This window comes from Taudactylus pleione, unplaced genomic scaffold (genome assembly GCF_031769625.1).
Source record: "Taudactylus pleione unplaced genomic scaffold, aTauple2 ptg000040l, whole genome shotgun sequence".
In the NCBI taxonomy this organism is placed as follows: Eukaryota; Metazoa; Chordata; class Amphibia; order Anura; family Myobatrachidae; genus Taudactylus; species Taudactylus pleione.
In genome coordinates this window covers 5,118,501-5,135,417 of record NW_028284442.1, presented here as the reverse complement: position 1 = coordinate 5,135,417, position 16,917 = coordinate 5,118,501, and the positions used below count along the sequence as shown (strand labels likewise).

At 41.5% G+C, this 16,917-nt stretch overlaps 1 protein-coding gene and 2 non-coding genes across 4 annotated transcripts; all 3 read right to left on the bottom strand.

Moving 5' to 3' along the window:
* Positions 1-6,704: 6,704 nt before the first annotated feature.
* Positions 6,705-15,733, bottom strand: SLC25A3 (solute carrier family 25 member 3). 2 transcript variants are annotated; one of them, XM_088454366.1, is made up of 8 exons: positions 15,626-15,733; positions 14,551-14,706; positions 11,604-11,728; positions 8,998-9,177; positions 8,597-8,778; positions 7,942-8,114; positions 7,144-7,254; positions 6,705-7,059 (listed from the first exon to the last, which is right to left on the bottom strand). In XM_088454366.1, exons 2-8 carry the CDS (start codon positions 14,696-14,698, stop codon positions 6,899-6,901), a joined length of 1,080 nt encoding a protein of 359 aa, XP_088310492.1. In that variant the 5' UTR covers positions 14,699-14,706; positions 15,626-15,733; the 3' UTR covers positions 6,705-6,898. The 2 variants fall into 2 exon arrangements, with proteins under 2 accessions (XP_088310492.1, XP_088310491.1); XM_088454365.1 differs by lacking the exon at positions 11,604-11,728 and adding an exon at positions 11,349-11,473.
* On the bottom strand, positions 8,252-8,496 carry LOC148538327 (small nucleolar RNA SNORA53). Its single transcript, XR_015872423.1, has one exon. It is a non-coding gene; the product is annotated as a small nucleolar RNA SNORA53 (small nucleolar RNA).
* On the bottom strand, positions 9,292-9,529 carry LOC148538326 (small nucleolar RNA SNORA53). Its single transcript, XR_015872424.1, has one exon. It is a non-coding gene; the product is annotated as a small nucleolar RNA SNORA53 (small nucleolar RNA).
* Positions 15,734-16,917: the final 1,184 nt, after the last annotated feature.

Here is a 16,917-nt window from a genome sequence, read left to right as displayed (position 1 = left end):
TGAAACGGTAGAGACTCCCCCAATCACACCCTGTCAGTCACCCTGCGAATAAAGACTTGCAGAGTGCAAATAAGGTAATGTACCTTGACGCATGTGCAGTAGCAAAAAAAATGACTCCATTTGCAAAACCATCAACATAGCGTACAACCCAGAACCAGGTCCTTTACATGAGTTGTACGTTAATTGTTGCTACATATATTGAGCGCAGCTGCGAACGAAAAATATGCAAATATTGCAGCTGCCGGGTGATGTATTGAGATGCCCACCTACGGCTTTGCTGATCCAAACATCTGCGTAAAATGTTGCAGCATCCACATATAGCATCGGTCGCAGATCATTCGATTATCGTAGTTATTAGTAAGCCTATGGTCCCTCAGAATCGCCATGGGAACGGATATGGCCAGAGCCATATTTCTTTAGTACAGGATGGCAGACACAGGATTTGACCCCCCCCCAAAACAATTGTGACACATCTGCATTCTTTGCTGACACTCCCCATCTCCTCTACCAAAGGCTCAGACTTTCAATCACACTGCGAAGTCGCTGCGAGCAACTACTGTAATGCGCTATGCGACAATGTGCAGATTGCTGATTATTGCTCAACTGCGAAAACCATCAACACAGCGTACAACTCTGAATCAGGCCCTAAGCACTTTTAGTTATTCAGATAGCACCATTTTACCATCTGGCTGGGGTAAGAATGAAAGGGCAGGATTCAGATATAGACACAATGCCAATATTTACACAGTTGAGCAATTATCGTCCGACTGCGCATGTGTTAAGGCAGCATGTGCAGTGCACCCATAACGATGCCGCTCGCAGTGGGGATTTCTTTGTAAAGTGATTGAAATTCAGGGACCGTTTGGGGGCGGTTAGGGGGGGGGTGGCGGCAAAAACACAGGTGTGTCATGATAGTTTTTTTACATCCGTGATCCCGGACACAGAAACGTCTGTTCCCTCAGCCATTCTGAGCGACCATAGGGCTACTCAAATGGTTGATTATTGAAGGATCTGCGACCGCTGCTGCGTGTTTGTATGCACTTGCTTGGGGGTCTATTTATCAAGCAGTGAAAAGTGTGGAGAAGTGAACCAGTGGAGAAGTTGCCCATAGCAACCTATCAGCTCCTATTATTTTATAGACTGTACTTGATAAATGCTACATGAAAGCTGATTGGTTGCTATGGACAACTTCTCCACTGGTCCACTCCTCCACACTTTTCACTGCTTGATAAATAGACCTCATAATCTGCAAAATCCGCCAGTGGGCGTCTAAATATATTTCCAGGCCGCTATAGCATTATCATATTTTACACAAGAGCTACGATTGCATTAGTATACAAACCTGAATCAGGCCCACTGTGCACTTTTTGTACCTACTCCCCACCTATAAACTTTTTTTGTGTGTGTTATTTTGTCTTAGTTTTTGTAGGGGTTTGGGGTTAACGCTTTATAGGCTGCCGTCTCACCAAGTTATTGAAGGATACCTCCTTACGGGAGGAGCCGAACACTTGTATTGTTTGATACCTGTCTGTAAAGCCAACTCTCATATATAAACTAACAAAAAGGCGATAAGGCTGGTGGTCTAGAGGGCGTGGACAATCCCAGGCCGACTGCAGTTGCTTCTGGTGCGTCTCTGACAACAGAAGCAAGGACTCCCGCACAGGATTTCCCATAAGCGAGGAATTGCCTTACCTGTCATCTCCGTGTGTACGGGTTGCAGTATTGCTGCTAGCAAGCTAAGCCGAGAAACACCGAAATCACCAGCACAATTACTGAGGATTTGGCCCAGTGGCGGTAGATGGAGTTGCATTATCTGCATCTTAATACAGACGCAGAGTACAAACATAAGAATCAAAATAAAACCTAAAATAAAAGCTAAGGACTGCACAAGCAGTCCTGGTTACAAAAGGTGCGTCTTGATCCTGCCGCACCAAACAAACTGAAGGCCTGTGGCTAGGGGTGGGGTATATATGGAGGACCCAGTGCATCCTGGGAGCTGAAAGCTTTAACTATTTGGTGCCTGGATCTCTCCAACCACACTACCCCATGGTATCCCTGTGGATGTCTATGGGCACAGGATGAAAACATGATGCCAATCACATCCCTTTCTTCATTAAATGCTTACAAAAATTATCTCTTGAATATTGGCATATCACACATGTAAAATCCACAAATCACCTCCGGCAATGGGGCATCTCTCCATCTGTCACATAAATGCCATCAGAAACAAAACACAAAACTTATTACAACAGCTTAAAATCCAAATAGTCAGGGTAGCAGCCTACCAGAAGTCAGTTGTAAATGCACACAGCATACATAACTGACGCAGATGGAATCCCCGGGACCAACATCTGGGAAAACACAATGGCGATGAGGTTGTTGAAAACCTCCCTTGCAAACATCAACCCACGCATTTTGACATTGACCCATCAAAAAGCAAAGGTTTCATTATCTCACTCATGCTAAAAATAAAATCCATATTTCTAAATATTAGGATATAGGGAGACTCACATTATTTATAGAGCCTGGCCCTCTTAAACAATTATTGATTCGGTACACATACCAGGTTGAAATATGTAAAGCACAATGTACGAGATATCACTCAGTGAGACTCCACAATCATGAACAAAATCACAGCACTACTTTTGCTCCTGGTAAAAGTGGTTCAACACTAAAACGTTGACAAGGAGCAAAAGTAGTGCTGTGATTTTTTTGTTCATGATTGTGGAGTCTCACTGAGTGCAGTCTTGTACATTGTGTGCTTTACTATATATATTTTTATAATTCTTAGAAATAGTAAAATAAAAAGTTCCCAAATATAGTTATGTAAAAGAAAAATATTTAATCTTTATTAATTTTAATGAAAATAAACTTAAATTCTAGTAGGAAAAGGTCACAAGAAAAAAAAAATAAAAAATTTGGTTTGTCTAGCACTTAGTACTATACAAGTAATAGAAATAAATGATTTAAACTTAATGTGCATCACTTGGTATTATGTGCATTATATAATCAGATTTCTCTCATTTATATATTCATACAGATACATCCTCATATCATTACTGCAGTCGAACCAAACTGCCCCTCTGAGCACCAGATCCCATGCTGCACCTCTAGCACCAGGTGTTTTTGCCAAAAAAGCATCTTAGTCACAATGTGATGAGAGTAGGACACCAGTACGATGCAAATATGTGACACTTTTATATCTGTGTGCAAATCTAGCTGAAATGCTACAATTCATATATACAAAAGTGTCACATACCAAATTAATCAGCAGAGACTCCTGGTGCATCAGAACATCGCATTGCAACAATAAAATTTTTGGCAAAAAAAGATTCTTTGCAGTTTTCCAGGCATCCCGAGGCCAGTGTCTATCTTCCAACACAGTTTCACTGGGCCCGGCTAAGTGCAGTTCACACCCATCCTGGGTAACCCGAGTGTTATTCAGATGACCGATGCTCATGCAAGTGATCAGATACCCTCCTTGGAAGCAGCAACAGATCAAAGAAGATCTGTTGCTATTTACATAAGACACCTATTTACTTAAGACACCTCCTGCAGTATTAGCATATCATACAGACGTTGCATGACAGCATACAACTCTGAATCAAGCCCTATATTCCCTAGAGCACAGGTTCTCAAACTTGGTCCTCAGGACCCCAAACGGTGCATGTTTTCCAGGTCTCCTCACAGAATCGCAAGTGAAATAATTAGCTACACCTGTGAATCTTTTAAAATGTATCAGTGAGTAATGAATACACCTGTGCACCTGCTGGGTGACCTGCAAAACGTGAACTGTGTGGGGTCCTGAGGACTGAGTTTGAGAATCACTGCCCTAGAGGAATTGGGACACAAAAAAAAAAAAAAAAAAAAGTACCAGCCACAGTGACTTAATCAGTAGCCCTTTCTACACACAAGCCAAGCTGGAGAAGGGGCACAATATTACTGTGGAAAAAGTCAGGCGGAGGAAAATGGTCACACAGTATAATAATAAAAAAAAAAAAAAAAGTTACAATGGCGTATGTGCAACATGGCCGACAATTGAGTTGCTAATGTGATTCTACAATCTGTGTGTAAGTTTGTGTTACAGAAAAACAAACACTATAATGTTCCACTTGATATATCAAAGTCCATTGTACTACAAGCTCTTCTGGTGCAGACAGTCAGATTTTTCTTCAGATCTGAACGATAACTATTTTAAAAATCGTTCATACCTGAAAGAAAAATCTGACATGTGGGCAACAATGAACAATGTGCGTTCCCGTTTGTCAGATAACTATCTGATGTGTTTGCAGTCAGATTTGGACGATTTCATTCATTTTAATACAGGCTAAAATCGTTCAACTGTGCCAGTCATCTGACCATGTATATGCACCATAAATTGGACAAATGGGTACTTGCTGCATAAACACTCCTCACTAGAAGATGCATAGCTATTCAGAGTAGGTTATATTAGATGAGGAACACATGCAAAAGTAGATCAATGAATGTACAAAAAAAAAAAAAAAAAAATTATATATATTGATCTATGTCTGTAAAAACCACATTTCATAAAAGGCCCTCAAATAGCACCTTGGACTCATGCTAGACTGGACTTGCCATAGGACAGAATCTCTTGTCTAAGCCACAAGTGATACCTACCTTTGTTAAATATTATTATGCTGGCCATACAAGTTCCAGTTTGTCTCAACCATAGCCATTTCACAAAATGAGTAAACCCAAAAACTTCCTGTGCACCATGTGTTATAGTTGAGGGCTATTTAGAAAACCACTATGCAAGATATTTTCATTAAAGGTCCCTTCTGTGCTTGTTTTCAGACTCATTTTGGATAATGTATAGTCAGGTCAGTGAGGCCTTACCAGTTTGTTGTTAGCCAACCTGTATATACATGGTGGTATTTACTGCAACAGCTGTAAAGCGCTTTGTGTGTCACTGCCATGACAAAGGTGGTACCTAATCCAAGGGCATAACACCTGGCATCTCTGAAGCACTAGGACTCCCCCCCCTACACAAGTCCCAGCATTGCAGCAGCGCATGTCATAAGCAGGGCACACATTCACCACGCCCATTGGCATTTGTGACAAAAAGCCCTGATGGTTAGGGCAGTCCCCTAAGATTGGGACATTTGCCTATATAGCAAATGTTATGCTCACACTCCCCCCAGCACAGACGGTGTAATGGTAGCATTACTGCCTCACAGCACTGAGGTCGTTGGTTCGATACCCACTACGGCCCTAACTGTGTGGAGTTTGTATATTCTCCCTGTGCTTGCGTGGGTTTCCCCCGGGTACTCCGGTTTCCTCCCACACTCCAAAAATATACTTGTAATTTAATTGGCTCCTAACAAAATTACCCTAGTGTGTATGTGTGTGAGCATGCGGTAGGGAATATAGATTGTAAGCTCCACTGGGGCAGGGACGGATGTGAATGGCCGAATATTCTCTGTAAAGCGCTGCGGAATATGTGTGCGCTATATAAATAACTGGTAATAATAATAATAATAACTTATATTAGATCTCATTTGATCACTTAAAATTGTAAATTTATACATTGATTGAGGCAACTAAATATTTTACAGATAAGCTAAACATATATTCCTTCCAATACAAACATTCCACATTAGGGGAAAGGGGAATAAGGTTTAACTGGTTGCACTTGCAAGAGACAACCGAATACATGCAATTAACAATGAATAGGTCATAAATGCAAAAGAAACTCCTGGCAAGTAACAGAAATAAGCAGTACACCTGGAAGTGTTTGATCTTCACCTCTAAGCCGAATGGCGCGTGTGTGTGTAGGGCTGGATGATTATCCCAAGTGTTATAGTATGCCTGTGCTTGCTGACATCCAATATCTATTTTTAATTTGAGCCAAAAGTTGTTTGTGTGGGCCATACTCTACCTAGTCTTAAGTATACCGTATATCCATAATTGCTGCTAAATATAATCTCCTAGATTTTAAATTAACAGTACAAAAGGTGGGGTGGTTTTGGTCACCAGTTTTAAAATTGCAATTTTAAATGCTTAATAAATATCCTTATAGGTGTTCCAACCAAGTGTTGCAATCTAGGGAAGATGCTCAATTTTTGCTAAAACTCCAATTGAAGTTTGTGTGATTGTCAGATTGGTAAATGCAGGCAGAATGATCAGTGTATGCACCAAATCAAACTGCACAACCCCCAGCAAAGCTAGAAGAAATCAGGCTGCTTCAATTGCCAGACTGGCCACCTACTGTAACCAGAACCTCCTTAGCCTAATAGTATAAAGCTGAGCATTGTCATGCCAAACACTTCTAACTTGCAGAAGAATTATAATGTAGCCTCTTCTGGTTAGACATTTGTATCAAACGAAAGTTTGTACAATCCCCAAGAATGTACCATACATATACAAATCAGAATGTGAACACCCTGAGAGCATCAGGGAAAGATAGAAAATGATGATAGCACAGTAATCATTGTCGACATTACAACCATGTTGACAAGATATACCATATCCATATTACTCTACATCTGGCTCATTTACTTTGGGACAAAATACAAGGACAAACATACAGGAAGGGGTGTGTAAAAAACATTCGAAAAGCTCAGTGTTCACATTTGTACCCGTACCAAACCTAGCCAATGCGGTAAAACATCATACAACTGCCACGGCCTAGACATTCCACCTCCATTCTTTAGAGCCCTTACAATTTTCACATGTAATACAAATTTACTGGATCTTCTGTTTATTAAAACAGACAAGTACAGCTGTAAAACCAAAGTTACAAGTGTGCTACCAAGCAGAGTGAACATACAACCAATAATTACATCTGAGAAAAATGGTAGATCCTACATGGTTGAATTTATAAAACCTTGTTAGCTTAAAGTGTCATTTAAAGTTATCATTATTCAAGTCCAACGGTTTACTGGGTCAGGCCAAGCTTCTTCTTCAAAGATTCTGGCATCTCTGGGGGAGGTGGTCGGGGAAGTCTGAAGTAGACCTTCACAGAGTCATAGATGAACCACTGCAGAGCGGTTAAAGTACCAATCATGATAATACGGGCTGTTAGCCCCTTCCAGACTCCTGCAGATGAGAGTAGTAGTGCAAGTCAGATTACAAGAAAAACAGGAAAGTTTATTAAAATTATCCCAAGTGGTAAATATTTACCTTTTGGTCCAAGTCTCTTAAGGACTTCAACGGCAGTGCTTCCCTTTTCTTTGTTCAACACAGAAACCACTGAATCAGCAGGATGGGAAACAATGGCACAGAAGACACCGGCTAGAAGAAGGGGAAAGAAGCATCATTAAAAAGCAGTTCAAATATTTATTATATATATATATATATATATATATATATATATATATATATATATATATATATATATATATATATATACATGCAATACTTTGTTTGCCAAAATAGTGGTCTAGGCCGCGCATTCAAATAGGAGTAGTAGTACATCCCTTCAGTTTTGAATAATCCATTGTTATTGGAATTGTAACTCGAGTAAGCAAAGTGATTTTGAAGATATGGTCATCTTTACATTATTTCACATATGAACTGGGAATAACCTACAAATTAGACCTCTACAATTTTGCCCAGCTTGGGACATGTGTGAATGGGTTGTGTACATTAGCATTAGGTATTGATCAATACGAGTGTCTCCACTTTATATTTATCTGCTGTAATGGAGACAAATACCCAACACAGCCCATTGCCTTATGATTTGTCCATATGAAGAGAACACACATTTTCAGCCAATTTTAGCATCGGTTTCTCCCATTAGTATCAGTGACCTCACACTATGTAGTAAATTACTTAATTAAATGCTTGTATGACCATAACCCTGAAATTGCATAATAAGAACGGGAAGAAACGCAGATTTTAGCAACAATCATGCAAGTCGGACATCACCCCAAAGCATGCAGATATAAGATCACTCCTGAGATGAGGTAACCAACTTACCAATATAACCAGCAACAAAAGTCACAACCAATTGCTCAGCTTTTGAACATTCACTTCGTGGCTTGGGTACAACGTGCTTATAGAGGGCCTCAACTGTACGCTCAAAGCAAGCAAATTTCATCATTGTGTATGGAATCTGCCTCATCCAGAGGGGTACAACGCCTTTATAGAACCTGTACAAACATAGTATAACATTTTACCATAGTTGTGGTTAATGAAGCCATTTTTAAAATAGGATAGGCAGCAGAATAAATGAGTTGCAAATGTACACACTTTAGTTTCAGCTTATGATCTTAAAGGAGGCATTTTAATTGTCCGCACATCAGCCATATCCTATTGGTGAGACACGACGCACAGTGAAACTGCAGCCGCTGCCATTAGAACATCAATAGCTAATGTGAAGGTATGTTATTCTCACATGCCAATGACTCAAGCACCTTTGACTGTACAACCAAAAAAGTTGCTGGATGCCACTGGACTGGAGCTGCTGGAAGGATCCAGCAGAACTCAGAACAAGTTGGACATCCACAAAAGGTGGATCTAAGGGAGCATGTTTGATGCCAGTTTTATTTAACACAATATCAATGCACATTTAAAACAGTAGGCAAAGTATTTATATGAATTATGTTTGAAAGAAATTAGCATTTACACTTACGCCCAAATTCCTTCTTCAGCATACATCTTAGGGGCTGCTTGCCGTAGTGTGTTTGCGTAACCTGGTTGCGTTTGGATGCGCACCTTAGCAGCTTCCATTGGAGCCAGTGCAATATCAGCAAAGAACTCCGCACTGGCAGAGGCAGCCAGGTACAGAGATGTGCGCCACAAATAAGTATTTTCCTACAAAATTGAAGAATACGTTACCATTGGACAGGGCTCGCATATGCAATATTTGCAGGTAAATGTATGCTGCGTTGTGTGTAGAAGAGAAAGAATTTTAATTTTCCTACTTAAGTTAAACAGTGACATGTAACCCTTATATCCCCCAATGCATTTCATATCAGTTTCCAGAAAATTAAAATACAGAGGTTTCAAATTTCAGTGTAGCAAAATGCTTACCTCCCCTAACATGTTAGCATACAGGATTTTGAAAACTTCATAGAATCCAAACTTGCACAATCCTTGCATTGAGTATCCTATAAAGGTTGGAGCCCAACCCTTAGCAAGGCCACGGACACCATCATCCTTAAGCGTTACAGAAAAGCCAGTGAAAATGCTTTTATACTTTTTGGGATCCACCTACAAGAGAAACAAAAAAAAAAAGTTAGTTTATCTAGTGCTTTCGTATGAATAACTGAAGTTTGTATGGAGGACAGACAAAGGAGGGTGCAACACATTCAATTTGGAGTTACAAATGTCTGCACTTGGCCAAGCCCTGATGGTGAGAAATGGGTGTTAACCACTTCCATCAGGAAGAAAACCAACTTGCAGGTATATTAGTCTCACATGTCAATGACTCAAGCACCTTTGACAGTACAACAAAAAGTTGCTGGATATCAGTTAGCTGGTACTACTAAAGCAAATGAATTGCTAGTAGCAGAACACAGCATAATCTTGACACCCACAAAAGGTGGATCTAAGGGAACATGTTCATAATCTGGTAAAAAAAACAAACAGTACATTGGTCATCTAACAGTCTACTGTATGGCCTAGCAATCCTCATTTCATTCAGTTATGTACATAGCATGCTCAAAATCTGGGAGGTATCCAATGCTTTCTTCACTGTAACTGGTGTCTACCAGCTTCTATGAGAAGGCATAACAATTCTTACAATTTCAGGTAATTGCTGGAGTTAAAAATGGGACATTCATCTGACTAGTTTGCCACAGAAAATCCAGAGTGAGCCATTTATATCCAGTACATTATTTTTCTCCACACTTGTACACACTATTTAGCAATAATCTTCTTCGGGACAGTGGTTATGTTAACACTTGTATTATATTATAAATTTACATTTTTGCAAAGTCTTATAATTACAGTGTAATTACCGAATGAGGGGCGGAGAGGTGGGAGGAGCTTGTCGGCTGCAGGGACTAACGGGACGAGAGCCATCTGTACCTGCAGTTTTCAGCAGAAATAAGGAATTTCTTGTATAAGGTCATTCTAAGATGGCATTATATAAAGGTAAGGCTTTAAAGGACTTTAAATTTTCTTGCTACATTAATAGCAGAAAACAGTAAGCGTTGTAGAGAGCAATGTCTTGCTCTATACAGTGCAATATTGTAAGAGTCGGGCATTACCAGAGAAGACAATTGCGTATGCTCAGTTAAAACTATTCGTGCATAGCTGGGATACTTAAATCATGCAGAAATGTTAGTTTCCACATGATTTAAGTAAAATGTTGCTTGCAGAAAAGACTCCTAAATCTTGAATTGTACCTCATGGATATCTCAGATAAGGATGTAGTCACCATCCTTGCAATTGAGATGCTAGCGCACAGAATACAGAATCCCAACGGTAAGTATTAGGGTTAGGCTACTTACCTTCAGGCGTCAGGATTCTGACTGTCAGGATGCCGGTGTCTGTATTCTGACCGCTGGCATCCCGATCGCCAGGATCCCGTACCTAACCCATCCTATACCCAATTATTAACCTAGTTGCCCCTTCTTTGCATGCCGTCTGGCTCCAGGACTTCCTTTTAAGAATTAAAAGGGGGGGACAATAAGTGATTAAGGGGCAAAAATAGCTATGGCGCAATAAAAATTTCCCCCAATCGCCCAGAGATCAGAGTGCGATATTCAATTGTTTTTAGGCGATCATCCATATCGTGCCCAAATAGACAGGATTTAGCCACGTAAAAAAACGCTTACCCATCTGAAGTCCTGCTTTGGGCGCCCAAAGTGCCAGCTTACCGCACATTTCTGCTTGCCTGCTCGGGGGGGCTGCAAGGAGAAATGTGCACTCCCCAAGCTGTACGAGCTCAAACTGAGCAACAATTGAACTGCTGTCGGGTGCCCAGCGAAATTAATAACTGCAATTAAAGACCAGCATTTTGCTTGCATAAAAACAGAGTTCATAGGGATAAAGTAGAATATCAGGTGTCTCCTCACAGCACAGTGCATTAAGCAGATTAGTGCAGAAAAAGATACAGTATGAGGCAGGCAAGCATGATGCTGCATCATAGTTATCCTAGAACTGCTACATATACAGTAAGTAATTTAAGGAGGTGATACTGGTTTTGGTAAGGCAATGCTAGAAGTATCACTACCCGACTATGCTTGCTTCCTACTGACCAGCTGCATAGTAAAATATGGATGTTTCACATGCGGGTGTGTTCATGCGCAGTATGCAGGACAATTTATGTATTATGGATTTAACAATACATCTCTACCTAGGAGCCATAATGTTAACGATGGCAAGCGCATTTGGATACAAGTTAGAATATGTTAACGTGATTATATTATACACACCTGAATGCGGCATTTCACCAAATCCAGAGGTACTACTGCAGTATGGGTTATACCACAACTGAGGATGCCACCAAAGCCACACATTGCATAGAACTGTGCCGAGCCATATTCACAACTGTATTCGCCTGCATGAACAAAACACCATGCTTTTCACAAACATGCTTTGCTTTCATAATATTTAGTAATAAAACAAATTAGTCAACACTAGTTAGTTTACACAGCAACTACAATTCCAGGATACATGCATACACAAACCTGAATTCTGCATTTAACCAGATCTAGTGGGACTACTGCAGTATGTGTTGTACCACAGCTTATGATTCCACCAAAGCCACAAAGAGCAAAGAATTTTCCAGATCCATAAGCGCAGCTATATTCCTCTGTTTTAAATTAAAATTAACATATTTAGATATAAATATTAAACATTTGCTTGTGGTACTCATACAATGGTTTTACCAGTGTCAAGAAACAGGACCTTAAAATGAAGAAAACCATATACTCATGCAAACTACCATGAAGTTAGTAATCATACTACAATGGTCTGCAAAAGTGGTTCCCTATACACTTGAATCGTAGGCACCCAAGAGTATCAGCATTTTTTCATGGAACACCAAGGCAAAAAGGTTTTATGCGAAATTCTGCAAAAATTACTACATTAAGTAAATTGTGCTCATGTGTCATCATAAGGTTTAGTGGTGGTCAGGGTTGAGATTCTGTTTGTCCACATAATTCATGATTGGCAGCCACCAGAACTCGTTTTGCCCATCACATGGACCATATATAATTTGATTTGGTCCTGGACCACCAACCTGTGGCACCCCTGCAAGTGCCCCAGCACCGTTTGGGAATCACTGGTCTAAGATTTGTTACAGCTTAACTTGGTGGTACGAGTTTAGAAAGTGTTTCCTTCCTTAAGGACCCAGGGCCTGATTTATTACGGATCGCAACTCTGCTTATACACACACGCAACGCATTTGCCAATATCAGCGGTGCAATGTAAGTGTTCGCAGCCTGACATAAGGACGCACACTTCCTCTTACTCACATCAGTATACTAGGGCTACATAGCAAAACAATCGGCAAGATCGGACCCATATACACACTGGCACAAGCCCTGACCTTACTCAGAAATTGCTAACAGCCACGCACACCATCACTGCTGGTTGCTCATGGATACGCAGCGAATAATTTATGCACGTCCCTGCAACGGCGTTGAAACGCACTGGCACGCCTGCGTTCGCCCGACCATCCTCCCCCCACACAAACGGCATTTCCAGTAAATCACTCTGCTCTGGGTCTGCGTAGCCTCTGCAATCGCAGTCCCGATCACAATAGCTAGTTCACGCACTGCTGTGCATACGCACGCAATCGGCCAATTGCGTGCGTATAAGAAACTGAATTCCTTGCTGAATCAGGTCCACAATACACTGTTCTGCCACTTCTATTTCAATAAAAACAAGGCAGTGGTATATGCTCTTACCATCTAATCTAGGTAGCTGGGAAGTGGATACGCCTGTCTAATAGAACTGACAAGTGTGACAGTCGCCAATTTAGACAGGTGCTGCCATCCCTGTAATACCTAGGTCCGATGCAAAGTTAATCTCACAGCAATGTTACAAGAACAGTTGGTGACCAATGTAACAATAAGAAGCCTAATTTAGATTATTTCTTCAGGTGGCTGCATAGCGCTATCAATCACTAACTAATTTTAGTTTTACCTTGACTGTCTGCTGTTGTGTATAAAAGTTAGTTTATCAAATGTGGTCCTCATGCACCCCCAACACTTCATATTTCTGTATTTCTGTCTGTGGAAACAGGTAGGAAATAGTGTACCCGCTAGACAGCTGACAGGACGCGGGGGTTGCCAGCAGGGAGTCTCTGCTCTCCTGAAAAGGGGGCATAGCTGTTCGGGGAGGGTCCTTGTGGCACTCCCCCAATTCGTCACTTGGAGACCTCCCTAACGCTCTCCCCTTGTGGTGAATAAATACCGTGCACATGGCATTTATTCACCCGGCAGTGATCGGTCACCGCAAATGTTGCCACCTACGGGTAAGGAAGATTTAGGGCAGGCTGTTTTAGCGGGGTGCAGATAAAAGTGCCTGCTAAAACAGCCTAGCGGGAACACTAGGATAATTGCTGACCCCGCAAATTAACCTTATGCCGTGTACTAAACTATGTGTGTACCCGGCCGACATGATGCGATGGACATATCGTGCAGCCATTTTACACCGCACGATCTGGTAAACGACCGCACAATATGTCATTCATCAACCGCCTCCAGCAGCATGGGGTCGTTCACCAAATCGTGCAGCATGTAGGCTCGAACTCTCGATGCGATAAAAACGACCCCGCAGGAACAAGCATGGTCGGTCATAGTGAATACACTTGCTGACATGGACGATACGTCAGCTCAATCCGCCAACATATCGTCGTCTAGTGTAGGGGTGGGCAATAAGCGGCCACAGAGTTGTTGTAGAACTACACATCCCAGGTTGCCCTTCCACAGCTTTGCTATATGGCCTTGCTTAAACTGTTGAAAGGCATGCTGGGATGTGTAGTTCAACAGCTGAAGGGCCGCTTATTGCCCACCCCATGTCTAGTGTGTACCCTGCTTAAAATTAACTTTGCATGATAACAAAAAATCCCTGAGATCATGAGCTGTTAGGGGGATCAGATTTGGAAAACACTGATGTAAAGCTGCATAATACTTATGTAACAAATCCATATACTACAAAGATTAGAATAGGACAATAATGACATTAAATACTAAATTTCTACAAAAAATAAAAATGACATTTTGTAGCCCTCTATGATATTACCATTATGCTGGTTGAAGGATTATATGCTAAAAGCAATGTTGGCTTTTTCAGGTAAATATCAATTCAGATTTAAAAGGTTGTTACAAGTAATAGCATTTGTCTTCAAATAGCCACAATCTAGGAACGAAACAAGCCAAGCTTACAGCAGTTAGATAGAAGTTTTCTATGTTTCATTAACCTTCTCAATTTAATATATGGCATCTGCATTTACCAAGTCTGTATATACTGAAACTCCTCCACATGACCTTGCAGTCTGTGACCTGCTTCACTTACTAGTAGTACACATACTGATAACATGTAATACTTGCTAAACGCAGAGCCTGCCAATTACAGCAATATAAAGGGAAACAATGTCAAAGTTATGCATTTTGAACAGTCACATACCTTCTTCAACAGCAGCAGCAGCAAGGTGACGGACAGGTAGGACCTGGGAAGGGTTACTTTTCCTAGAGGTCACACAATCCTGCCCCAACTGGAAGTGTGGTGCACTGAACGGGTTTACCCGGGCGAGCTGTGCAACGGAGGAATACATTTCTGCAGCTGGGAATTGGAGAAAAAATTATTATGGCATGTACTTTCAACAATATATCATAGGTGTGCCCAACTAGATTTTTTTTAGGGAAATTCAAGCAGAGAGTCACTGTTAAGTTAATAGCCATCAAAAATAAAAAGGTGTGTAGCATTTCTATACATAACCACAACAGTTATTGCTCCATTTACACCTATTGTCAAAGGACAGAAATTCAAACCATCCAATTCACTCAGCCATCACAGATTTAAATTCAAATGTCAGAAAACTAGTGTTTTTTCAGCAGAGATTACATGGTTCATAGAAGAAACAGGAACTAATGTAGTGTTATAGAGATATAGAGATATATATATATATATATATATGCAAAATTCCCACTATGGGGTTAGCAACTTAAGGATGCAAAGTCAAAGCCTTACACTGCTACAAGTATGTGGTCATGATCAGTGAATAAGGACTTCCATGAGACATAATGGTACAGTTTACATTGAATAGAACCCAAACAACTAGTAGACTAATGGATTTCACAGTCTACAGTAGCAGCAGTGTGGAAGGTGCAGCTATTACATACAGTGCCTCAACAGCGGGCACGCAGTAAGGCATATTCGAACCATGCGGACAAGGCCCAGGGCGCGTCCGCCTCACAGACACTGTAGGACTGATCACTGCAGTGCGCAGAGATCGGGGTTCCCTACGTGTGCTGTCCGTAGCCGCAGTCTCAAGGAGATTAACTAGACGCAGCCAGCGGCTCAGCCTACCGAAGCGCAAAGGTCTCCGCACCGGCACTCCCCACAACCGCATAACAAACCGGAGGGCAGGCCGCAGGATACATGCCGCTGTGTGTAGGATAGCATGCGCATGTGTGCGGGGCTCCTGGTGCCGTGCCCTCTCCCGGTACTCAGCGATATGCGGCCTGGTAACCACACTCACCTAGAAGATGGCGCTTACTCAGCCCTCGTCGGCTATCAGAGACCGAACGTCCTCCAGACCTAATGAATTTGTCCTTCCGTGACGTCAAGGAACCGCCCCTGCACCCCTTGCGTCGAGAGATTGGCTCAAGCACCGCACGTCACTAGCATCCCGATCTTTCCATTGGCCATTGCAACGTAGAGGAACGGTGGCTCCGATCACGTGACGTAAGTAACGGGCAAAGTCAGGCAATCTTACGTAAAGTACGTAGCGTGTCAGCTGGTCTCTGTCCTACCTCCTAATTTCTCCGTGTAATAGTGCATATACAGCTGTGCGTGATCGCTGCCAATGTCACAGTACGAGGAGGTCAGCAGCACTGGCTTCTGTATGACCCTGATACAGCGCATGAATCGCTAGCTCATGCCAAAAGAACAGTGCAAAGGAGTTTTCCTACAAAAAGAAACCCACCAATTAGTTACTATGGAAATTGCAATGTCACATATTATAGTGTCAGGTGTACTTGTGATTCTGAAATAAGGCTGTATTAGGGACTTAGCTACGTTTTAATGAAATGATTCATCTCGATGAAAGCAGAACTGAGGTGCTATGTATGTGCAATTTTAAAAATAATGTGGGGCACACTGTTAGCACAAATTAAAACAAGTATGTGGCTAGTAAGTAGTGCAAGACTGGTGGTATTTCTAGGCTTTTATGTAAATATTCATTACATTTCAGCCAAACCCAAAAATGAAACCACATATCTATTAATGCGTATAGGGGTCATAAATGGGTATTTTATGCAATCTTATTAAATTATATAAAACTCACAGCCTAGAGGGGATTATGCCTATAGGACATGCTTCTGATTAAAAATAGAAATGACTTTTCGTTCTTTGAGATCGTTTGTTCCCAACTTCAGCAGCCAGTAACCCCCCAACAGGTCCTTGCTTATCTGATACCAAGATGTGTGTTAAAGGAGAGGAGTGGGTGGCATACGGGCATGGTTCAGCTATCCACTAGACACTCTGGCAGCTGTTATCATCTGCAGTGCCCATAAGATCTGGGGTTTGATTGCCTCACTTTACCACACAGCAGTAACTCCTTCTGCTTGCCCATGATACAGGTAGCCCATGCAGAGCCACTTCTCAATTGGAGCTGCTGTGAAGGCAATAGACCTCTTAGATGATTGTTTGGCATATATGTCGCAAGAGAATAATGGTGAGGGAACACATGTAACAAGGGGGGGGGGGTAGAGAAGGGGGCATAATGTGGGGTGAGGGATAATTGTTATTTATGACTCAGAAGTATATATC

Excerpts from the sequence above, each read along its gene's own strand:
- SLC25A3 (XM_088454366.1), bottom strand. The coding sequence starts at position 14,698 with ATGTATTCCTCCGTTGCACAGCTCGCCCGGGTAAACCCGTTCAGTGCA. Across the intron at positions 8,779-8,997 it reads ATGCTAACATGTTAGGGGAG|GAAAATACTTATTTGTGGCG; the intron begins GTAAGCATTTTG and ends TCAATTTTGTAG. Across the intron at positions 7,060-7,143 it reads TAAGAGACTTGGACCAAAAG|GAGTCTGGAAGGGGCTAACA; the intron begins GTAAATATTTAC and ends TCTCATCTGCAG.